Source organism: Rhinopithecus roxellana, chromosome 3 (assembly GCF_007565055.1).
Source record: "Rhinopithecus roxellana isolate Shanxi Qingling chromosome 3, ASM756505v1, whole genome shotgun sequence".
NCBI classification, from domain to species: Eukaryota; Metazoa; Chordata; class Mammalia; order Primates; family Cercopithecidae; genus Rhinopithecus; species Rhinopithecus roxellana.
Window position 1 is genome coordinate 135,052,693 of NC_044551.1, and position 26,271 is coordinate 135,078,963.

Consider the following 26,271-nt stretch of genomic DNA (forward strand, 5'->3'; position numbering starts at 1 on the left):
AACTAACATTGGTCTGGGCACAGTGGCTCACACTTGCAATCCCAGCATTTTGGGAAGCCAAGACAGGTGGATTGCTTGAGCCCAGGAGTTCAAGAACAGCCTAAGCAACATGGTGAAATCCTGTCTCTACAAAAAAATACAAAAATTAGCCAGGTGTGGTGGTGCACGCCTCTGGTCCCAGCTATTAGGGAGGTTGAGGTGGGAGAATCACCCGAGCCTAGGAGGCAGAAATTGAAGTGAGCTGAGACCCCGCCACTGCAGTCTAGCCTGGGCAACAAGAGCAAAACTCCGTCTAAAAAATATATATATAGTTAATATAAAGGTATTAGTATAGTACCTATAGTACAGAGAGGTATGTTAACATACAGTTATAAAATTAATTATGTAGTTAATAATGAACATGAGCCACATTTTATTTTTTCCTTTTCCTTTTGCTAGCTTTCCGACAACTAGCCTGAAGTTCAACAACATTCTGAGAGCTGTCTCCAAATGGACAAAACAATTACAATTGTTTGTGATTGAGGGAAGCACAGTTAACAGCACATCAAAACACTCCTAAAGGTTGAAATCACTTTTTTTTTCTATTCAGAATGTACCTTTCACTCATTAAATAAATAAGAATAAACAGTAAGACTTTGTTATTTTCAAAAAAACACTTCAAAATAAGTGGAATATATTGTTGACAGTATACATTCATTTTTTTGATGTACCTGCTATGTTTCCTTCAAATAATTAACTTCAACTGCCCAAGAGGTACGATGCATTCTTAGTTACATCATCTAAATGTCATTTTGCATTACATGTTGCTTTGTAAACAGTGAAAAATGCATAAAAAGTACTGCTAATATATTAAAAGATACTTACTTTTCACCAGGAGAGCTGCAAGTAACATTAGTCAGCAGAGAAAAGGCAAAATTCTCAGTCACTTCAGTAAAGTGACTGAATCCCTTAGTGTCCTTGCGCTTTGGGTTAATAAGAGAACAAAGAATCTCATAGAAAAGAGTTCGGCTGGCAACACTGAAAGCTTGATTTTTTCCTTCAGTAGTTATCTGGAAAAAGAATCTAAGTATAAAAATATATCTATGAAAAGAAATTTCTTAAATTATACGCTATATATATGTGTGTGTTCTTTATTAATAGTTGTTAACATTAGTAAGGATAAACATAAGAAAATTTAAGAGAAATTGGTATCAAAATTGTATTTCAAATATATATATATGCAGTTGAAAAGACATAATCATCTATAAAGAAAAGGCATAATCACCAAAATATTTTCTACTTAATCATTAGATAAAGTCCTAAATGGCTGCACAGATTACTTAATTTTAACTACAATAATTAACATCATGAGTTAAAATTAGTCTCACTTTTACATCTATCCCAGGAATTCTTATTCTTTTGACCAACAAATAAGGAAATAAATACCTCAAGAATATTTGTTTATAATAGTGGCAAAATTATTTTTTTTTAGTAAACAGAAGCTACCATAATCACTAAATATTTAAAGCACCAAATGAGAAAATCCTTTTCAAGATTAGTTAAGAGCTCCGGCCACTTTTGCCTTTTTCAATAAGTATGACCCTTCCTACTAAAAAAAAAACCCAAAAAACTGGGTTATTTGTTTTTTTGAGAGACAGGGGAAAAAAAGGAGGAAAACTCCAGAATGAAGGGGGACCACATCTTTATTGTTTAAGCATTGGTGTGAAGCCACTTACTCCATTACCTTCTGATAAGTCCCTATTACTTCCTCAAACTCTAAAAGTCATCACTTTCTCTATGATTCTTACACTATGCCCCATCTACCAACCTACATTTTCACTCTTTTTGTAACCTGCATGTACCTTTATTAGTGAACTTATGACAACCTAGAAATGATTTGTCTGTTTCAAGCTCATCGTGAAAGTGGATCATGTCACCCATTTTTTTTTATGACTTTGTAATCTAGTACAGTTCCAAGCTTGCAGTAGAGCTCACGACTGGCATTTATAAGAATAGTCATCTCCCAGATAGTAAGGCAGAGTGGAGAATAACCCACAGGGAAATGTAAAAGACACAGAATAAAAATTTAGCAATGCAAAAATTACAAATGGAGACAGATCACAACCACTGGATACTGAAACAAGCAAACTGAATATGATAAATGGAAACAAGCTCAAGAAAATCTCCCAGAACTTAGAGAAAAGACAACAGGCTAGTAGGACAACTCTTGATAAATCCCTAAGATACAATTTTATATATAAAAGAGCAGGCAGAGGCCAAAAATAGCACAGCTCCTTAATATGCTGAAGAAATATTCATGTCTAAAAATGTAGAGATTGCTTTTATACTAGGGAAAATTAGAAAAAGAGACAACACCAGATATTATCTCGGTGATTTTAAAAAATATTATTTCAAGAGTAAAAAAAAATCATACCAGAAACCAGATAGGAAAAAAATTACCAACAGAAAAACAAAAATTTAGTTTAACTTCTGACTTTTCTAAAAACGAAATGTCAGAAGTCAGAAAAGCAATATATGCAGAATTGTAAGAATTAAAGGTTGTAATCCAGAGATTTTATGGCTACTCACACTTTCATTCATATTCAAAAAAAAAAATTAGAAAATTTCTTTTAGTAAAGTACACAAAACTGAAACAAAAAGGCCATTTCTATAACACTCAGTCAGTACAGGGACCTTGTAGTTTTTGGCACTTTCTCGCAACTAATCTTCACAACAACCTGTGAGGAAGGTCCTATTATCTTTGTTTCCAGTTAGGGGAACTAAGGCAGAAGGAGGATGACTAACTTGTCCTTTTTGTTCTCACACAATTGGTGACCATGAAGCCTAGGAGGTGCTCCTGACAGCTGTCCTACACTGCCTGGCAACATTCCCCACTTGCTTGTCCAAAAGCAACCACCTGGATTGGCTCAGTTCACAGACAAGTCAGTCAAAATTACCTCAAGCGTGAAACACAAAACCAGCCAGTAAAATATAAAGTTAACTCAAAATCCTTGTTAGTATGATAACAAAATAAATCAAGTGTAAAAACTAATTACTGAAATATAAGGTACCTATTATTAAAAAGTATATGATGAAAAGAACAGGCTGGCTCCACAAGGCCAGTTTACACAAACAACAAAAGAACTCCCAACATTATTAAAATTGCCTTATGAACAAGTAGAAGACCTGAATCAACCATGAAAAAAACTTAAAAAGTTGTCAGGATAGAAGATACAGATGGAGGTCTTTGGAAGTAGGGGATAGTCTATCAAACTTTTACAGAGCTAATGATTCCTGTGCTCTTTCAAGTGTTTCAGACAAAAAATTAGAGTCAACACCTCCTGATGGGCTTTGCCAAGATTTGATAACCACAAAATCAAAACCTGACGAAATTCAAAGTTAGCATATCAGATTCAGGTGGGGTTTTAGACTGCTCTTGCTATTAAGGCGACTGAGAACTTCTAAAATGTTTTTTATTTCACTATGCCTGGGAAAATCAGGGGACAGAATATTCTGTCATAGCAAAAATTTGCCTGAACCCACAGCTGGATTTCATATAGAAAGTCTTTATAGTGAGGCATTTAAAGCTAATGCTCTTTTTCAGTACAATACTTGTGCCACTTCTAGCATGTGTAATAATATTTCCTCAGATTTAGTGAGATTTTTTAAAAGAAATGCTTGATAGAATAGATTTTGTTTCAAAGAACTCAGAATCTGGGGGAAAATAAAATTTAAAAATATAAAACAATTTCACTTAAAATATAAGATCTTATAGAATGAAGTACCTTCCAGTACTTGGAAGTTCTATTCTGTCCTTTTTAATTTGAGGTTATTTTAGAGTGTATATAATTTCATATGGCATATATCAATGGTTTGCCAGGTAAAGTACAAATGACCTTATTTGAATTTTAGACAGGCAACAAAAACTTTTTGGTATAAATATGTCCCAAATAAGTATCTGCAATATACTTATACTAAAAAAAGTATTTGTTGCTTATCTGAAATTCAAACTTAACTGAGCATTCCTTATTTTTATTTGGTAAATTTTGGAACCTTATCTTTATGTGATAATCTACATTTTCAGTATTTGTTTTATTATTCTCATTATTATTGCTATGTTTAAAATATAAAATATGTATTTCTTGCATTTTTAAATATATTTTATGCATTCATTTAGTTAGGCCCCTCATAATGGCTATCATTTTTCCCAGTTTTTATTGTTATAATAAGTAATGCTGAAATAAACATTCTCATCACACGTGTATTTGCAAAAATGTTCCCCACACTCATTAGTTGTCTTTTCACTTTGCTTTGGTGTATGCTAAGATAAATTTTATTTAAACTGTATGTGGTCAAGGTATCAATCATTTCCTTTGTGGCTTCTGGGTTTTGTCTGATGCTTTAGAAAGATCTTCCTCATTCTAAACTAAAACGATGAAATGACTGATCCATGTTTTCTGCTGCTTTCACGGTTTCAGTTTTACACTGAAATATTTGATCTATCTAGAATTTATTTTGGGATAGAGTTTAGGATAAGGTTCAGCTCTTTTTTTTTTTTTTTTTTTTTTGCTTTCAAATGGTTACATCAGCCATCTCAACACTATTTGTTGAATAATATTTTCGACCCATTGATTCTTAAATAGCACCTTTATCACATATAAAATTTTCATCTATGCTTCAGTTTTTGAACTTTTTGTTCTATTCCATTGATGTGAATGTTTATGTCTGCACCAGTGCCCCTTTAATCATAGTATTTCAAATATGTTTTCATATCTGCTAGGGTAAGGTCCCTCTCCTTTTTCTTCTTTTTCAGGAAAGTTCTGCCCATTTTTACATGTTTACATTTCCAGGTAATCTTTAGTATCATTTTATCAATGTAAAAATAACCCCAAAACAACCTACTGATATACTGATAGGAATTACGATGCATTTATAGGTTAATTTACAGAAAACTGTTGTGTCCATATATTGAGTCTTCTTATTGCAGAACAAGGTATGAATTTCCATTTACTGAAGTCTGTGTTAGTAGAATTTTTATTTTATTTATATGTTTTCTGTATGTACATATGTATTATATATTTCTATAATTATTAAATAAGTCAGTTAAATCAATAGATTCCAGTATTGATGTACATATAAAAAAGGAATTTGAGAGTACATTATACCATTCTATTTTTTAAAAAGTAGTGACAAAAACTTGATTTGAAAATAACCAGAGCAAAGAAGGCTTCAGTTGAAATCAAATATTAGTCATTTTCTTTTAAGAATTCAGGCCGGGTGCAGTGGTTCACGCCTGTAATCCCAGCAGTATGGGAGGCCGAGGTGGGCGGATCACGAGGTCAGAAGATCAAGACCATCTTGGCTAACACAGTGAAACCCCGTCTCTACCAAAAATATAAAAAATTAGCCGGGCGTTGTGGCGGGCGCCTGTAGTCCCAGCTACTTGGGAGGCTGAGGCAGGAGAATGGTGTGAACCCGGGAGGCAGAGCTTGCAGTGAGCCGAGATGGCGCCAGGGCACTCCAGCCTGGGCAACCGAGCGAGACTCCTCTCAAAAAAAAAAAAAAAAAAAAAAAAAAGAGAGAATTCAAATGATGTTTTTTACTTGATTTTACAATTTTTTTTTTTTTGTTTTTTTTTTTTGTTTGTTTGTTTTTTGTTTTTTTTTTAAGATGCAGTCTTGCTCTGTCACCCAGGCTGGAGTGCAGTGGCACAATCTTGGTTCAGTGCAACCACCGCCTCCCGGGTTCAAGGGATTCTCCTGCCTCAGCCTCCCGAGTAGCTGGGACTACAGGCGTGTGCCACCACGTCTGGCTAATTTTTGTATTTTTAGTAGAGACAGGGTTTCACATGTTGGCCAGGGTGGTCTTGAACTCCTGACCTCAAGTGATCCACCCACCTCTGCCTCCCAAAGTGCTGGGATTACAGGCAATATTTTATAATATTACAATATTTTATAACATTTAAAATTTATTTTATTCCTCCAAGTATTCCCAGGTTATTTATTTAAGTATCTTCATGTATGAGAAAATTGTACTGTTTGCTAATGGTTACTCAAAAAAAGTTTATTATATTTTCCCATAGGAGCTACTTTTATAATTCAATTGTATTATTCATGATAGTACTAGTAACAGTCAAGATGTACTATCTGACAACTCTACTGAAATAAGTGTTGATTCTTAACCAATAATAACTTGGTTAACACACATAACTTATTGAGAACAAAAAGTAGCAGAATTTCCATATATTTTCCCTAAATCATATGAAGTGAGGTCCTGTTTTCTTCCCTAAAATGTAATTACTGTACATTCTTTCTCTTTCCCTGAACAAAAACAACTTGGCATTGTTCTATGCCATTGGGCCATTAGAAAATTCAAGTAATAATATTTTATGGAGTGAGTTTTATTGCTAGAATTTTCTGTGCATGAAATAGGAATTGCTTTCCTTTGCTTTATAAGATGTTTGCCATGGTCTGCTCTTTTTACCTCTGTACTTTATAATTTTCTTTCCTACCCTTCAAGCATTGTATTTTAAGAGCTAGCACCAGATGGAAAGTGCATGACCATCTAAAACTCCATTGTAAACATCTAAAGTATTTAAAGGTGACTATGTAAGAGATGTAGTAATTATACACTCATGTGTATGTACTCAAAACATTCTTCTATATAAATATATTGATAGGAAATATCTTTATAAGAAAGCCCAAAGTAAACCTTTAAAGGAGGCTTTTTTAAAGTAATAACTTTATAGATATCTTTCAAAATTTATATTCTTAGGCTCTCACATCTCCATTTAATTCCATCATTTGCAGAGGTATAAGTAAATAGGTTTAAAATAAAATCTGTTTTGTACAAGTCTAAACCAAACGGAAAGTCTGAAATTATCTAGTCATTTCTTAATTTTTCTTTTCTGTGAGTTTTCAGTGCCCGTGAAGACCAAAGAACAAGCAGAGGGCGATAATCCTATTCCATGGCATTTAAACTGGAAGGACTATGTAGATAATCTAGTTCAAGTCCTTTTCTTAATGGACTAAAAAAGTGAGGCTCAAACTACAAAGTTAATTGGCCAGTTTCTGCAGAATCGCCAACTGCCTATAGCTTCCAACCTCTGCAGCCTTTTTTTTCAGGCACTAGACTGTCTTTACTACTGCACTAGGTCATTCTCTAAGCCTAAGACAGAGATTTCCAAAGAGGCATCAGTCATATCCAAGCAAGAGGACAGTGTTCGACATGATGCATTCTATTTCTATATTCAGAAATCTAACTTTATCATAATTTCATAATAACCAATGTTAAAAGAGAATGTAATTTTGGTTTTACTCGGGTTTTTAAATTTACAAAATTTCACTAAACCAAGTGCTAATATTCACAAGAACTTACCTTTTCTATTAAATGCATCATGGCACTGAGTTGTTCATCTGTGTTTTCTGTGGCCACTTTCATGCTGATGGTATGGAGCACTCTGTTGAGAATATCATCATTCACGGGCTGATGTAGCTGATCTGCAAGCCCCCAAATGGCCTGCGAATCTGCGTCCGAGACAAGAGTGATGTTGGCAGTACCATACACTTTATCAATTCTGGCACCACCTTTTGGGTCAAAAAGGACAATCTGGAAGCGTTTAGGAAAAGAATTTAAAGATCCTCTCTCTGGCGTTAGGATGACATCCAATACAGTGCTTCTCTGGCCAGGTTCAAAGACCAATGTACCTTCAGTTATCACAAAATCCTTCCCAGAAATAGCTGGAGATATGATAGTACGACCAATTGTTTCAGCACTCCTCAACTCCTAGAAATTAAACAACACCATTTAAGTGAATCTATGACACCTCTGATCTTGTCCTAAACTTGTTTCTTAAACAAATTCAGTTTCTCTTAAACAAACTGGAGGGCAATGATGACAACAGTACTACCAAAATTTGGGGTTTTATACTTTTTATAATCTTCTAAGATAAATTAGAGAGATAAATACATAATATATAGTGATGAGATTAGGAAAGAGATGCCTTCAAATGGACCAAGGAAGCAAATTAGACCAGAAATGTCACTCTTGCCTTCATTTCTCCAATAGTGACTGAAAATCGGGCTTCAAATAACACATGTGGCAAAATTTAAGTATGCAGGAAAAGGGGGAATATTTATATTTTCACTGTCACATAGAAATTTTTGGGGGCAGGCTGGGGAGAGTAGAGAGAAAGCAGTGGGGAGGAAGGAGGAAGTAGAAGAAATTGGTTTCACGTTTACACTCAAATATGGAAATATCCTAAGGAGTAGGGTCCTGGACATATATACCTCTGCTATTCTTCAAATTACGGTTATTGAAAAGTTTTCTTGGAAAAAGTGTTTTGGAACATGAAGCATGAACACTTTAGTCAAGGAAGAATCAAAGGAATGTGCATTTATTTACTACTGAGCCAAGAACTGTTAAACTCCTAGTACAAGCCAAGTGGCATACTACGGATGTAGATTTGAACAACAGAATACCTGCATTCATAGAACCTACTATTGTAGCAGAAGATACAGGTTGCACAAGGGCTGTGGAATTAATGATAGATTTTTACATGAAGACAAGTTCTATGAAGAAAAATAAAAGCAGGTAAGGGAATGCAGGGTGACGGTAACGGTACCATTTGATATAAAACTGGACATAGAAGTTCTTGTGATATTTGAACAGAGACTGCAGGGAAATAAATGAATAGGCTACATAAGGATCTCGGGAAATATTCTAGGAAGAAAGAATAATTACAAAGGCACTGGAGGTGGGAACCATCTTAGTCTGTTCAAGGAAGAACCTAAGGCCAATGTGACTAGGAGAAGAAGAGTGCTGGATGCTGATTTATAAGAGAGGTGGAGGCCGGGTGCGGTGGCTTACGCCTGTAAACTCAGCACTTTGGGAGGCTGAGGCGGGCAGATCACAAGGTCAGGAGATCAAGACCATCTTAGCTAACACAGTGAAACCTCATCTCTACTAAAAATAAAAAAAAATTAGCAGGGCGTGGTGTCATGCACCTGTAATTCCAGCTACTGGGGAGGTTGCAGCAGGAGAATCACTTGAACTTGGGAGGCGGAGGTTGCAGTGAGCCAAGATTGTACCACTGCACTCCAGCCTGGGCAATAGAGTGAGACTCCAACTCAAAAAAAAAAAAAAAAGAGAGAGAGAGAGAGAGAGAGGTGGATAGGAGTCTGATCATGTAGGCATGTAGGTTCATTATTCAAAATGTGGCAGGCAGACCCTAGAGGATTCAAGCAGGAGAATGACACATTTTATTTAACATTCATGAGTGTTCTGGCTATTGTGTATATTAGGATATAGTAGGGGATGAGCATGGAGGTTTTTGCATTCGTTCATGCAAGAAACAGTGGTAGAATAAATAGGGTCACATGAGTAGAAATACTCAGACTAGAGATACACATGAGTAGAAGTACTCAGACTAGAAATAAATTTGAATGTAGAGTCAACAGGACTTTTTCTTTGTTTGAATTTGGGTTTTTTTTTCTTTTAGAGATGAGGGTCTTGCTATATCAACAAGGCTGGTATCCAACTCTTGGGCTCAAGAGATTCTCCTAAGTAGCTGGGACAACAGGCTTTGACCACTGTGCCCAGCTTAGAGTCAATAGAACTTTCTGATGAATTTGATATTGGGTGGAAGGAAGAGGAGAAGCAAAGGCAACTCCTAGTTGCTTGCCTGGATGAATGAGTAAATGGATAATGAATGGTGGGAAACTGGGGAAAATATTATTAAGGGACAAATTAAGAGTTATCTGTTACACACAGTAGTCTGAGATGCCTCTTAGACATTCAAGTGATGACATCAAGTAAGAGCAATCAGATACATGGGTCTGGATCAGGAGAGATGATGAGGTTAGTGATAAAAATGTGGAAGTCCTCCATTTACAGATGATATTTAACAAACAGTTCTACATAGTCTAGCCTGGAGATTGAATCTTGGTGGATCCCAACATTTACTGACTAGGAAGACCAACATAGACAACAGGAAGGAGCTCCAAGTGAGGTAAGGATTAAGAGCAGGAATGTGTGGTATTACAAAAGCCCAAAGAAGAGCATTCTTCAGGAAGGAGGAAGTGATTGATTGTGTCAAAAAGTGAAAAAAAAAATCAATGAATGCTTTTTAAGAGCATCTGCAGTGTAATGATAAAACAGAAAGCCTTACTGAAGGAAATAACTCAAAAATCTAATGGCTGTAGAATGGATACATTAAAATATTCCCTGGAATACTATATAACAGTTAAAATGAAAGAATTTCAATTACACACATCAGCATGGATAGTTCACAAACATATGACTGAACAAAACAAGGAACACAGAACAATATAATTGGATTGATTTAATTTGCACAATTTCCAAAACAGGTAAACCCAAATAATACATAAGAATAGAACTACTTAAAAAACATATGAATAATTTAATATAAAATTCAAGATAGAAATTATCTGCAAGGTGGGGATAGTCAAGGAAAGAGCAAGATGGCATCAGAGGGGTTCATAATGAAAAGTTTTATAATAAAATTCTGATAAAGTTGAATTTCTGAAACAAGGTGGTGGTGATCTGATTACTATAAACTGTATGTATACATTTGGCCTGCTGTTTTTTGGCAGGACTTATTTCATAGTTCAAATATTTAAAGGAAATGAAACAATCAAAATGTTCTTGTGTTCTTTGTGTTTATTAAAATACATATAATAAACACAAAGCAGCACCATGCAATTTAAAAGTGATAATGGGGAGGCCGAGGCAGGTGGATCACTTGAGGTCAGGAGTTCAAGACCAACCTGGCCAACATGGTGAAATGTCATCTCTACAAAAATACAAAAATTAGCCAGTCATGATGGTGGGTGCCTGTAATCGCAGCCACTCAGGAGGCTGAGCTGGGAGAATAGCTTGAACCCAGGAGGTAGAAGTTGCAGTGAGCCAAGATCGCACCATTGCACTCCAGCCTGGGTGACAGGGCGAGACTCCATCTCAAAAAAAAAAAAAAAAAAAAAAAAAATCAATATAGAAATAGTCTTTGAATAGAAAAGGCAATGTGAAAGTAAGAAGGAAAAATATGGTCTTTCTTGAACTTGTGTGCTTTCAGCTAGCACACATATATAAAAGAAAGTATTTGGAATCAGTTTCAAATTTGTTTTTAGCTATAGGTCTATTTAATTGAAAGATAACTAGAATAACAGATGTCTTCATTGTCTCAAATAGGAAGGACCTGAAATTCCGTCTTAACTTTATATCACAAACTTAGATATAAGAGAACTGATGCTAAGGCTACAGTACTTATGTACATGGGAATGCTGGTCTACCAAAGGGTATCTAAGTTACAATGACTGTTTTAACTGCATTAATCTATTTAAAGTAAAATGAAAATCAGTATCATAACAGAATAACAACTTGATCCATAATTATTTTTTCATCCATGCCAGCTACTGGAAAAGAGAATTATATGCCTAGCACTTAGAGTAATATGCCTAGCACTTAGAGTACAACACAAGAGCAATTAAGCAACAAGAAAATAATACCAGAGAGGTGAAACTGTCATTTCTAATTGTTAAAACTTTTATTCTGACATAATTACAGATTCACATGCAGTTATAAGAAATAATGAAGGAGATTTCCTACACCCTTTACCCAATCTCCTTCATTAGTAACATCTTGCATAACTGCAATATAATATCACAACCAGGATTTTGTCATTGATACAGTCAAGAGCCAGAACATTTTCACCCCCACAAGAATTCTGCATGTTACCTTCTATAGCTACACTTGCATCACCCCAGCCCATTCCCTCCTTAATCTCTGGCAACCACCAATTTCTTTTCCATTCCTATAATTTTGTAATTTCAAGAATATTATAGAAATGGAATCACACAGTATAGAATCTTTTGGTATCAGCTTTTTTTTTTTTTTTTTTACTTAGTATGATTATATGGATATTAGGTGGTTATATGTATCAATAGTTTGTTTCTTATTATTAGTGAGTAGTGTTCCATGCATGGATGTACTACAATTTAACCATTTACCCATTGAAGGACACCTGAATTGTTTCCACTTTGGGGCTATTATTAATAAGATACTATAAATGTTCATGTGCAAGTTTTTGTGTGAACATAAGTTTTCATTTATCAGGAATAAATGCCCGGGACTGCAACTCCTGAGTCATAAGGTAGTTCATGTTTAATTCTTGAAGAAACTTCTAAACTGTTTTCCAGAGTGGCTTACCATTTTTCATCCCATCAGCAATGAATAAGTGATCCAGTCTCTGTGAATTCTCACCAGCATTTGGTGTTGTCATGGATTTTATTTTAGCCATTCTGGTAGGCATCTAGTGATATCCCGTTGTGGTTTCATTTTGCTAATAGCTAATGGTGTTGAACATAATTTTACATGCTTATTCTTTATCTGTACATCTTTTCTGGTGAAATCCACTTTTGTTTATTGTGTTATTTCTTCCTTCCTGATGTTCCAAGGTTCTTTCCTTTTTATCATTCCCTTTCTGTTTAAAGATCTTTCGTTAGCCATTCTTTCAGGGTAGGTCTGTGTGCAACAAATTCTTCATTTTTCTTTCATCTGGGAATATCTTAATTTCCCCTTCACTTGTGAAAGACATGTTCACTGGATATAGAATTTAGGGCTGAAGTTTCTTTTCCTTCAGCACTTGAAAAATAGTGTGCTATTTCCACCTGGGACCCATGGTTTTCCATGAGAAATCTCCTGTCATTCCTATTGCTTTTGCCCTAAAGATAAGGTACCTTTCTTTCTCAGTTCTTTCAATATTTTTCTTGCCTTTAATTTTTATTAGTTAGATTATGATATATGTTATGCAGTGGTCACCATGGGCCTTGGGTGAGAACCCCAGTGCTGTGCTGGCTTCAGGTCTGATCTTGCACAATCCCAGTGGTAGTGACCACAAGAGTTCTTGAATCAACCCTCTGGCAGCTCCAGGAAGTTCAGCACAGACAGAGAGGCTCCTTTTGTTTAGGAGAAAGTAAGGAAAGAGAACAAGAGTCTTTGCCTGGTAATCCAGGGAATTTTCCCAGATCTTATCCAAGACCACCAATGCAGTACTTCTAGGAGTCTGCAAGAGCAACAGCATTAGTGGACTTGGGGTGCCACCTAATGCAGATATGGCTGCAATAACCAAAAATTTAGATCACAGCACCCAAGTCTCTTCAAATATCTGGAAAAACTTTCCAAGAAGGATGGGTAAAAATAAGCCCAGACTGTGAAGACTACAATAAATGCATAATTTTTCACTGCCCAGATATTGACAAATATCCACTAGCATCAAAACCAAAACCATCCAGGAAAAGATGACCTCGCAAAACAACTGAAGAAGACACAGAATGCAGATATTTCATGTTCATGGATTGGAAGAATCAAGAAAGAAAGGAAAGAAAGAAAGAGACAGAGAGAGAAAGAAAGAGAGAGAGAAAAAAAAGAAAGAAAGAAGGAAGGAAGGAAGGAAGGAAGGAGAAAGAAAGAAGGGAGGGAGGGAGGGAAGGAAGGAAAGGGAGTCAGAGGAAATAAAAGAAAAAAGAATGAAAAACAATGAAACATGCATACAAGATCTATAAATATCATTCAAAGGCCAAATCCAAGAGGTATTGGCCTTAAAGAGGACGTAAAGAGAGAGATAGAAGTAGAAAGTTTATTCAAAGAGTTAATAATAAGGAACTTCCCAAACATAGAGAAAGATATCAGTATTCAAGTACAACAAGGTTACAGAATACCAAGCAGATTTAACCCAAGAAAGGCTACCTCAAGGCATTTAATAATCAAACTCCCAAAGGTCAAGGATTAAAAAAAAAAAAGAATCCTAAAAGCAGCAAGTAAAAGGAAACAAATAACATAGAATGGAGCTCCAATACATCTGGTAGCAAACTTTTCAGTGGAAACCTTACAGGCCAGGGGAGTGTAGCATGATATATTTAGTAAGTGCTGAAGAAACTTTTATCCCAGCGTAGTATATCAAGTGAAAATATCCTCCAGACATGAAGGAGAAAGACTTTCCCAGACAAACAAAGCTGAGAGATTTTATCAACACCAGTCCTATCCTACAAGAAATGCTAATGAAAGTTCTTCGACTTAAAAGAAAAAGATGTTAATAAGCAATAAGAAATCATCTGAATGTACAAAACTCATGGTTAATAGCAAGGACACAGAAAATTACAGAATATTATAACACTGTAATTTTTGTGTGTAAGCTACTCATTTCTTGAGTAGAAAGACTAAACAATGAACGGATAAAAATAATAACTACAACAACTTTTCTAGACATAGACAGTATAAGATGATACAACTAGAAACAACAAAAAGTTAAAAAGTGGGGTACAAAGTTAAGGTGTCAAATTTTATCAGTTTTCTCTTTGCTTGTTAGTTCACTTGTATGTTTATGGAATCAGTAATAAGATGTCATCATTTTAAAATAATGACAATTACTTTAAATGGCAATTATTTTAATGGCAATTAGACAAGAGAATGATATAAAGGCCATACAAATTGGAAAGGAAGAAGTCAAATTATCCTTGTTTGCAGATGATATGACCTTGTATTTGGAAAAAACTAGATTTCAACAACAACAAAAAAAATAGAATTGATAAACAAATTTAGTAAAGTTGCAGTATTTAAAATCAACACACAAACATCAGTAGCATTTCTATATGCCAACAGTGAACCATATGGAAAAAAAAAAAAAAAAGTCCTATTTACAATAGCCACATAAAATAAAATACCTGAGAATAAACTTAGCTAAACAAGTGAAAGATCGCTAAAATGAAAACTATAAAACTGGGTAGGCATGGTGGCTCATGCCTATAATTCCAGCATTTTGGATGGCTGAAGTTGGTGGATTGCTTGAGCCCACGAGTTTGAGACCAGCCTGAGTATTATGGTAAAATCCCATTTCTACAAAAACTACAAAAATTAGCCAGGTGTGGTGGTGTGCACTTGTAGTCACGGCTACTTGAGAGGCTGAGGTGGGAGCATTGCTTGAGCCTAGGAGGTTGAGGATGTAGTAAGCCATGATCACACCACAGCATTCCAGCCTGGGCAGAAGATCAAGATCCTATCTCAAAAACAAAAAATATCTATGAGAAACATTGATGCTAGCAATTGAAGAAGACACAAAAATGCAGATATTTCATGTTCATGGATTGCAAGAATCAGTATTGTAAACATGTTCACACTACTCAAAGCAACCTACAGATTCAACACAATCCCTATCAAAATGCCAATGACATTCTTCATAGAAATAGGAAAAATAGTCTTAAATGGAGAAACAAAAGACTCAGAATAGCCAAAGCTATCCTGAGCAAAAATAACAAAACTGGAGAAATCACATTACCTGATTTCAAATTATATTAGAGAGCGATAGTAACCCAAACAGCATGGTACTGGCATAAAAGCAGACATATAGACCAATGGAACAGAATGGAACAGAACCCAGAAACAAATCCGTACTTCTATAGTGAACTCATTTTCCACAAAGGTGACAAGAACATACATTGGAAAAAGGGCAGTCTCTTCAATAAATGGTTCCAGGAAATCTGGATATCCATATGCAGAGGAATGAAACTAGATCCCAATCTCTCACCATATACAAAAAGTCAAATCAAAATAAAAATGGATTAAAGACTTAAATTTAAGATCTCAAACTATGAAACTACTACAAGAAAACATTGGAGGAAACTCTCTAGGACATTGGACTGGCAGACTTTTTTGAGTAATACCCCACAACCAAAGCAAAACTGGACAAATGGAATCACATCAAATTAAAAAGTTTCTGCACAACCAACGAAACAATCAACAAAGTGAAGCAACAACCCAAGGAATGGGAGAAAATATCTGCAAAGTACCCATCTGACAAGAGATTAATAACTAGAATATATAAGGAGCTCAAGAAACTCTATAAGTAAAAATGTAATAATCCAATTTAAAAATGGACAAAAGATCTGAATAGACATTTCTCAAAAGACATACAAATGGCAAATAGGTATAAGAAAAGGTGCTCAACATCACTGATCATGAGAGAAATGCAAATCAAAACTGCAATGAGATATAATCTCACCCCAGTTAAATGGCTTTTATGCAAAAGAAAGGCAATAATGAATGCCAGTGAGAAGGTGGAGAAAATGGAACCCTCATACACTGCTGGTAGGAATGTAAATTAGTACAACCACTGTGGAGAAGTTTGGAGATTCCTGAAAAAACTAAAAATAGAGCTACCATGTAATCCAGTAATTCCACTCCTAGGTATATACCCAAAAGAAAGGAAATACTAGGGATACACCCAAAAGAAAAGAAAGTGTATCGAAGAGATACCTGCACTCTCATGTTTGTTGCAACACTATTCACCACAGTCAAGATTTGGAAGCAACTGAAGTGTTCATCAACAGATGAATGGATATTGAAAATGTGGTACATATACACAATGCAGTACTATTAAGCCATTAAAAAGAATGAGATCCTGTAATTTGCAACATGGATGGAACTACAGGTTATTATGTTAAGTGAAATAAGCCACGCAGAGAAACACAAACATTACAAGTTCTCACTTATGTGTGGGAGCTACAAATTGAAACAATTGAACTCATGAAGATGGGGAGTAGAATGATGGTTACCAAAGGCTGAGAAGGGTGGTGGCGGTGGGGTGGAGGGGGTTGAGGGAAGTTAGAATGGTCATTGAGTACAAAAAATAGTCAGATAGAATGAATAAAATATAGTATTTGATAGCACAACAGGATGACTATCGTTAACAATAATTTATTGTACATTTTAAAATAACTAGAAAAGTATAATTGAATTGTCTGTAACAAAAACAAAGGATAAGTGCTTGAGGTGATGGATACCCCATTTATCCTGATGTGATTATTATGCATTGTATGCCTGTAACAAAATATCTCATGAATCCCATTAATATATACACCTACTATGTACCTACAAAAATTAAAAATTAAAAAAAACTGGTATTAACGCATTGCCACAAACATTCTCTACTAAGCCCATAATCTCAGGGTAGTATGTTTATGGGTCAGGGTCAGAATAGGGTGTGTGTGTGTGTGTGTGTGTGTATGTATGTATGTATATATGTGTGTGTATATATGTATATATGTGTATATGTGTGTATGTATATATATATAGAGAGAGAGATTTGTTATAAGATAAGAAATTAGCTCATGCAGTTATAGAGGCTGAGAAGACTCAAGATCATCTGCAGGATGATTTAACAGGCTGGAGACCAAAGTCAGTGGTTACAGTTCAAACCTTATGGCCTGAGAATTAGGAGAACCAATGGTGTAGTTCCAGTGCAAAGGCGAGCAGGCTTGAGACCCAGGAAAAGCCAATGTTCCATTTTGAGTCCAAAGACTGAAAAAGCCACTATTCCAGTTCAAAGCCTATCAGATAGGAAAAATTATCTCTTACTTAAGGGAGGGCCAGGCTTTTTGCTCTATTCAGGACTTCGACTGATTAAATGAGGCTCACCCACATTACAAAGTCAATCTGCTTTACTCAGTCTACTGATTTACATGCCAATCTCATTCCAAAATATAACCCTCACAGAAACACTCAGAATAATGTTTGACCAGATATATGGGCACTCTGTGGTCCAGTCAAGTTGACATACAAATTAACCATTATGGTAGGGAAAACTGGAAATTCCTAAAAATATATTGTTCCATAAATAAGTGCCCTTTATGATTTATACACTAGTGACAGCATGCATTTTGCAAAGAATCACTTATAAAGAATCTAGAAAAGATATAAATATATATGATAGAGATGCTGGCCTTCAGATTCTTCTTTTGGCAACTTCAATTTCCCTCTCATCTGACTGAGCACATAAACTCGCTTAAGATGTGCCTCAAATCTCTTTTATCATCTGATTTTTCATCTCCAGTCCCCTTTCTTCCATTCTACAAAGTAGTAAGTTATGACAATACACATTTTATGGGAGAAGAGGAAGAATGAAACAGACTTTATCTATAGATTGTCTTCTATCTTAAATACTCCAATAAAAAATACTCAAGTCTTCCTACTGTAAATGAGCATACTTCTCTTTGTGCTATTTAGAAAAGACTTTATTTCTAGGGTCTCATATAATAGAGAGTTTTCTTTTTGTTTGCTGAGCTGTGGACTCTGTCATAAAGATAACTTTTACTGCCTGGCAAACTTCCAGAACAGCTTAATATCCACAGCTTGAGGCCTATTCTCTCATCTTGACTCATGCAACTGCTACAACATACTGGCCACATATATGTTCTCTTTTATGTACAGAATGTCCTGTTTGTTTGAGTCACCCAATGGTGACACAACCAAGCAGGTACTAAAGGGAACTTTTAATGAAACTGTGAAATCTTAAGGCCCAAGGAGTCATCTGGTTTGGAATCTTAAAACATGAGAAATAGAAGAGCTGTCCAGAATGGTAGTTTTCAAATAGTGGGTTTCCTGAAGTTACATAAAGTAAGGGGAACAAAGAGAGGACTAAGGTGGGTCAGCTATGACAAAGAGAGGACTAAGGTGGGTCAGCTATGATCCTAACAATCATGCTTCAAGCAGAGTAGAGACACATTTTTGCTTTACTATATTAGAGTTTCACTGCTAAAACAAAAGCAAAAAATAAAGCTGAAAGGTATATGGTATTGTTGGGGCCAAGCCCATGGTCTGGTGACTTAGTGTTATGCAGCATTGATCTTCTGAGTCCCCAGATAGCCTCCCTGTCTTTTATCCAACCTAAGAGGATGGATGTGAAAAAAGTGGCAGCGAGGCTTTGTGAACACATGAATTTGAAGAAGTGTAAAGATCAGCTAGTACTGGAGGTTCTGAAAAAGAAAATTTTCAACTGTTTTGGATACAAAACATAATAAGATCCTTACTTTCTGCTTCGGGCCTTACACAGTTACATTCTGAAGAAATTTTAACTCCTTAGAGATTTTATAAAACAGATTTATGTAAGATATAGTTTGCACTGTATAACCAATCTTGTCAAAAGATAGAAAAAATACAAGTCTGTCATTTTAAAACATGATCTGATACTGATGAGTGAAAAACTGAGCTGTTTCAAGGATAAAGCTTAATGTAATGAACAAAAAGTGAATTACGATGTTATCCTCAGAAAATAATGTATCAATTATTCCCTGTGTCATTACTCTAGCTGTAGTTAAAGAAGAAAACCATAACGTATATGAGTATATATTCCATGCTTACCTGGGTACTAAAGTTAACAGACATCATTAGTCCTGTCCCAGAATCTCTGGCCACCTGCAGACTGATTAAAGTGGCCTTCTTGTGAGCCACTGCCAGCCGAGAACCCACAGAAAAATACACGAGGCTTTGAGATTCATCACTTTGTAAGATTTTAATCTGTGCAAATCTGGCGCTGTTGTTTATTGCTGCTCCAGCAGTAGCTTCATATAGTTCCACAAAAAAATACACTTCAACCTGTGGTATCTGACAATGAGAAAAAGGAAAAAAAAAAAGAACTATTACTAATACATTTCTATCTGTAGATAGTTCTGATATTTAAAAATTGTATGATTCATACACATTATTAGAGAAATAAATATATAAATCTAGAGATATATTCTGTAAATTATGGAATTAAATTCTTAGATTATCATGACATCTATTTTTTAGTCTTTCTTTAAAAATACATTTACTTTCTCTGGGCGAGTTTCTTACTAGAAAATCAATGTCAGGAAATAACCTATGTATACTATGATCAGCAAAAAAATAAATTAAATGTATTCATACCACAAAACACTATAAAGTAGTTAAAAGGAATAAACTAATTCAATATTTTTTAACACAGACACATCTCAAAATAATGACAAGTGAAAATATCACGCTGTATAATGATATGTATAGCATGATACCATAAAGGTAAAGTTAAAACTACACAAAGCTTAGTATATTTTATTAATAGATACATATTTATGTAAAGTTTTCTTTTTTAACTACCACACCCTGACTGTAGTTGCTCTGGGTGGAGGGTTTGGGTAGGGGACAGGGCAGGGAGTGGAGTTGGAGAATATTACTGGGGAGAGGGAAAAAATGGATTTTCAATTTTGTAAGGTTTTCTTTTTCTTTTTTTTAAAGTGTTTTAAATAAATATAGTCAAATATTTATAATAGTCAATTCTGAAATTTTATGTATTTTTCAAAATTTCCCAAAATTCAGTATATAGTCTAAATGTAGTCTGCTGGTTATAGTTTGCTAATGTTTCACCTTGGTTCCTTCTTAAGTCTCCAATAATTTATTTTCTAAAGTCTGAATTCAATGTTATAACATACTGGCAATCACTTGTTTTTACTAATGATTCACTCTTAACAAAATCATCCACAAATCTTAGCAATATTGTTACCTTCCTGGCATAACTCAAAGGAGCTAAGCTGATGCCTTTATAACTGCAGTGACATTGTCTAATTTGATATAATGTATCATTTTTACCTACCAGCAATTGCCATTATGTTTTGTGATCATTTTAATGATAATTATTACATAATGAAATGATACAACGAATGCTTCAGAATTATCCAAGTGTTTATATAAGTTATATCTTAGTCACAGCATAAATCAACTTAATCTTTTGTTTTCTGAAGAAATATTTAGTTTTTTTCTATGGCACATATCATTCTTTACTGTTGCTGATCAACTGTCAGTCAATATTGAAATATGGAAATCATCATACTATTTCCACTTTTGAGAAACTACATTTGGCAAATACAATAAACTAAAGCACTATCAAAGTATAGTAACTATATTCAAGATCTAGTATGACCAAGTGAGCTTGAATTCAAAGTAGTTTCTTTTAACCAAGGATTTCAGTATATTACTTTCCAACAGAGACTTTTATTTATTTTCTAGTAAAATATTCCTTTTTCATTGTGATGATGATTAGAACATTACGTACAGTCACCTACAAACAAAATAATGTTACAATCTAAGTAAAGAATCATCTGAAATTGAACAGTGTACAGATGGGTGCCTACATTAGACTAATAACATAAAGAGTCTTCCAGTCTTAGAAATAAACCATCTATTGAAACAACATTTCTGAAGTCTCATGAGATATCAAGACTCACAGATCATATGTGAACCTCCCCAGACTCCTAAAAATGACAGAGACCTCATAAGAGCCCATTCCATGTGTAATTCCCAGCAGGTTCTTTTCCTGGTTAGGTCAGAACCGTCCCAGGACAATCTTTTGCCCTAACTAGTATAAGATGATTTTTCCAAGGACCAGAACTGTTCAGCAATAGAAAAACCAAAGTTAACAATGAAACAATACTTTACTTAAATATTTTTGGAAATATTTGCAACAAATATTTAAACACTGGATTTAAACAGACTTTGTGGTTATGAGCATGCTTCCTAAGTTAATTGTTACCTTACACATTTTGCTAATACAGAATCATAAGATAAATCATCAGGAAAAGGGGAAATGGACTGAAATTCAAGAGATGAGTTATAATCGTGGCCCAGTAATTGAATTGGGAAAGTTACTTAAATTCTTAATAATTCGAAAGTGAAAGTACTGAAAAACTGCGGAGATGATAATCTGAGACAGGACAGAGTCAAAAAACTTTGAGTACCACTAGACTGGATTGAGGTAAGGGACACTGCCATTAATGAGTGGTGTTGTGGGCAGCAAGCCACCCAGGTGCCAAGGCAAGGGACCGAGGACACAAGCTGTGCCAGTACAATAAAGAAAATACATAAAATAATAGTAGTACTAGAAATAGATTATAGATATGATGATATATGAGTATTATTAATCATCAGTTTGTAGCATTACTCTTTAATCCAATATTATAATAATCTTTGCTCTACAATTATAACCTAGGAAAAGCCAGAGCATACAAAGACAGGAACTGAAGGGGCATGGTGAGAAGTGACCAGAAGACAAGAGTGTGAGCCCTCTGTCACGCCTGGACAGGGCCACTAGAGGGCTCCTTGGTCTAGCAGTAACACTAGCACCTAGGAAGGCAACTGTTAATTAGCTGACCTTGGTCTAGCAGTAGCATCAGTGCCTAGGGAAGGCACCCGTTACTTAGCAGACTGGGAAAGGGAGTCTCCCTTTCCCTGGGGGTGTTAGAGAAGACTCTTCTCCATCACCTCTTGTGGAAGACCTGACATCAGTCAGGCCCACCCACAGCCATCCAGAGGCCTAATTGTCTCCCTGTGATGCTGTGCTTCAACAGTCACGCTCCTGTTTCACTTTCATGTTCCACTCTGTACACCTGGCTCCACCCTCTAAATAGCAGTAGCAAAATTAGTGAAAGTGTTAAAGTCTTTGAGCTTTCTGAAAAGAGCATGCAAGAAATAATGATGTAAGCTGTCCTCTCTCTCTCTCCACCTCGGCTACCTAACAGGGAAGGGCCCCCTGTCTGGTGGACACGTGACTCACGTGACCTTATCAATCATTGGAGATGACTCACACTCCTTACCCTGCTCCTTTTGCCTTGTATCCAATAAATAACAGCGCAGCCAGGCATTCGGGGCTACTACCGGTCTCCACGTCTTGGTGGTAGTGGTCTGCCGGGCCCAGCTGTCTTTTCTTCTATCTCTTTGTCTTGTGTCTTTATTTCTATGATCTCTTGTCTCCGCACATGAGGAGAAAAACCCACAGACCCTGTAGGGCTGGTCCCTACATGGTGTAATTCTGTGGATGCATTTGTTGTGTCTGCAGTATCTGTAACTCTTGTATCACTTGTGTTGATGTAGTTATTACTCAAGTCACTGCATTCCCTTGGGCTCCATCTCCATCCATTCTGAATAATCACAATACTCACCATCTCTTATGAAGGGCCAACTCTGCCGAGAGTTGTGCTAAGAACTTCTCATTCATTATTTTCTTTATTTGCCTCACAGCCATATTATTAACCCCATTAAACCTGGGAGGCTCAGGAAGGCTGAGCAACCTGTCCAATGTCACCCAGCTAATTGGTAGAAGAGTTAAGATTTGAACCAAAGTCTTCCATTATCAGAACCCTAGCTCTTATACTGACTCCAGTGACTCCAAGAGTAAGTTCAGTGTAGCTGATGTCTTTCCTTTGACAAAAAATGAAGAAGATGGTATTTAGGTCAAAAGTTTAGCAATAATTGGGGGGCTCTACTAGGATGTCCAAATAATTTCTCAAAGCCCACTACAGAAGAATATTGTCACAGAACATGTGTTGTTTATATCATTAGGTTTCAGTTTATATGACATAAAAATAATTTGAACTGGATGAGTAATAAGTTCCCTTCTACTCAAAAAAGGTAAAATGTTAACATGTACAGCAAAAGTACTTTTTAAAAAATATTTTTTCATTTTCATGAGAACATAATCATCTTCCATCTTCTCTCTTTTCAAATTTCCTCTTAATGAAACTAGAATGTATATTAACCTTGCTTGTACCTTGCCTTTTAACAGGTGAAAAGATAATGAGGGAAAAAAGTCTTGAAAATTAGCTGCTTCTCAAAATGTAGAAGAAAACTCTATGATTTGAGTATCATATGTGAAAGAGAAAGAAGAGGTGTGAGTAATTTTTTTCTCTTACCTAACTGAAACTATTTGATGATGGGCTTAGCAGCATTTCTCTAGTTAGGAAAACAAATATATACAGATAGCACCCCATGTATTGCATACAACATTCTCTTACCCCTTAATTATATATTCTTCTGCAAGGAGGGCAAGCTCCGAGGAAGCAGTCTTCCCTAACCCCATCTATACTTTAACTTTCCTATTTCTCTTTATTCAGCTTCCCCAAGCCCACTCCTGATGGCTTTTCTCGTCTCTCTTCTTAGAATTACAAGGTTAACATCTACTGTACGAGACAGATGTTTAAAGCCTAGTGAGATCTTATCAGTATTCTAATTCACCAAAATCTATTCGAGATAAAATGCACAATATAATTTTTAGTAATTCATGTACGCAAAACATATTTATGGAGGACGTAAAACCACATTCTAATTTTTGAACAGCTAACAGTTTTATAGTCTATATAAACTATGCATAAGTTGTAACACTGCATATAACTGATAACTAACATAAGAAACGTACAGATAATGTTTTGTAAATTTAGCGAATCAACAACTCCAACTAGAGGTTTCATGGGAGGCACCATGGAGAAAGTAGTACTTTGATTAAGAGAAAGCTATAGTTAAGAAATATGGAGGCTGGGCATGGTGACTCATGCCTGCAGTCCCAGCACTTTGGGAGGCCAAGGTGGGTGGATTGCTTGAGGCTAGAAGTTTGAGACCAGCCAGGCCAACAGGGTGAATCCCCGCCTCTACTAAAAATACAAAAATTAGCTGGGCAAGGTGGTGTGCACCTATAATCCCAGCTACTCAGGAGGCTGAGGCATGAGAATCGCTTGAACTCACGAGGTGGAAGTTTCAGTGAGCCAAGATTGCAGCACTGCACTGTAGCCTGGGCCACAGAGCGAGGCTCTGTCTCAAAAAAGAAAATAACAAAAAGAAATCTGGGGTTGAAAGGGTTGATGGAAGCATAAAAATATTTGGAAGAAATGCATGAAGAAGGGTTTAAATGTTTTCAAGTAGAATACAGTAAGTCTTCACTTAACCATGACAGGTTCTTGGAAACAGCAACTTTAAAGGAAAGGACATACACTGTGCAGTAGGAACTCAACTGTTGTTTATATCAATTAGTCTGTGGTAAAACTGGTTTCATTATACAGCACATTGTTTCACATAAAGTTGCAGTTTCCAAGAGCCTATTGAGTATGTGAAGTGAGGACATACTATATGATCAAATGCCTTGAGGACTGAAATTTCAGTTCCTCATTGTCAGTGTGACAGAAAGTTTTAGTAACTGATGATAACTCAAGAAAAGCAAAAAACAATGATGTGATATGTTGAACTACGAAAAAAAGAGTGGGGATTCAACACCTTAAGGAAAATATGTTTTCTAGCGCTACTACCACCAGAGTGGCCACAAGAGCAACACATTTGCCTGCATCAACTTCCCTGCATAGCTCTAGTACATACATATAGATCTCTAAAATCTTTCTGATCAAAGAAATCAAGTCCTTTGACACTAGTTAATTGGCTGTCTTACATTAGGGAAAAAATCAAGACAGCTCTAGAATGCTTGTTATTGCTATAAAGCAAGTATGCTTCCAGATATTTTTAAAGTAATACTGAAAAGACAAAAGACCAGCTTAATAAGACTATCAGTGGCCATGCCATGACTATTTGAATGCCAAAAAGAAAATCACTTAGTAAGTAATAAAAATTATTTGAATTTGAATTTATAGTGATACTGAAAGAAGAAATGTTATCATTATATAAAAGAGATAGCATGCAAGATAAATATGATTCTAACAGTATATACTTAATATTTTATTAATTTTAGTAGAGTTAGTATATCAAGATACGTCTTTTATTAAGCATGTGGTCATTTATTAAGCAATGATAAACATTGTTTTCTTTGTATGTAAGTAGGAAGGGGTTAATAAAAAGAATTGTGAAGAAGACATTTATTTCGAGAAAAGGAAAGAACTGTACCAAGAATACAAATAAAAGAAGTGAAATCTACATGGTTGTTATTTTAGAATATGGCAAGAAACAAAAAAATACAGAAATGACAAGTCTATTTACAAAATTCATAATGTAATCAAGTCTGTCTAAAGTTTGTTGTCAGCAAAGAGATTTAGACATTATGGCTAAGAAAGACACAAAGAATCTCCATATTAACAATGTAAAAGTTTCAATAGTGGTTTTAAAATGATTAATTCTAAAGAAATATAATTAGAAGTTGACACTAGTGTGTGTCTTCATTTCTTACCTTCTCTGGTTTGAGTTCAATGCTGATAAAGCATTTTGTTTGACCCGTTGTACAGGTTGTGGTCCCTGACACAGACCGAAGTTCCTCCATCAGGTTTACCCCATCCTTCTGGAGCACGACGACTGTTTTGTTAAGTGTGACTCGCCAAAAGACCTTGACATCTTCAAAGGCCCTGTGAGCAAGAAACCCACCCAATGCTTTAACAAAGGGTGTCATCCCCATGTCTAATAGAGTTTATTATCATTGTGCCAAATGGTACCTCTTCATCCAAAGTATAACACTTACTTTACCATTGATGATGCTGAAAATGACCAATTTTCCTCACTACAAATGAGAGAATTAAATTAAGCCTCAGGGCTTATGTGGTTTTCTTTGACTACATTCCATTTGATAATGAATAAGTATCCTGATACTCTGTATGAGGAATGTAAAAACAAATAATATTTTTCTATTATGTCCAAAAAATGTGAAAATGAGAATTACAGGGAGTTCTTAAA

At 35.5% G+C, this 26,271-nt stretch overlaps 1 protein-coding gene across 1 annotated transcript in view; it reads right to left on the reverse strand.

The window, feature by feature from the left end:
- Positions 1-26,271, reverse strand: part of ADGRV1 (adhesion G protein-coupled receptor V1) — a 611,804-nt gene that overhangs the window by 329,236 nt on the left and 256,297 nt on the right. The window contains exons 76-79 of the mRNA XM_030927972.1: positions 25,775-25,946; positions 19,189-19,431; positions 7,357-7,764; positions 865-1,049 (exon numbers count right to left, since the gene is read on the reverse strand). Of these exons, the coding sequence (XP_030783832.1) occupies positions 865-1,049; positions 7,357-7,764; positions 19,189-19,431; positions 25,775-25,946 (1,008 nt within the window). The remainder of the gene's footprint in view (positions 1-864; positions 1,050-7,356; positions 7,765-19,188; positions 19,432-25,774; positions 25,947-26,271) is intronic.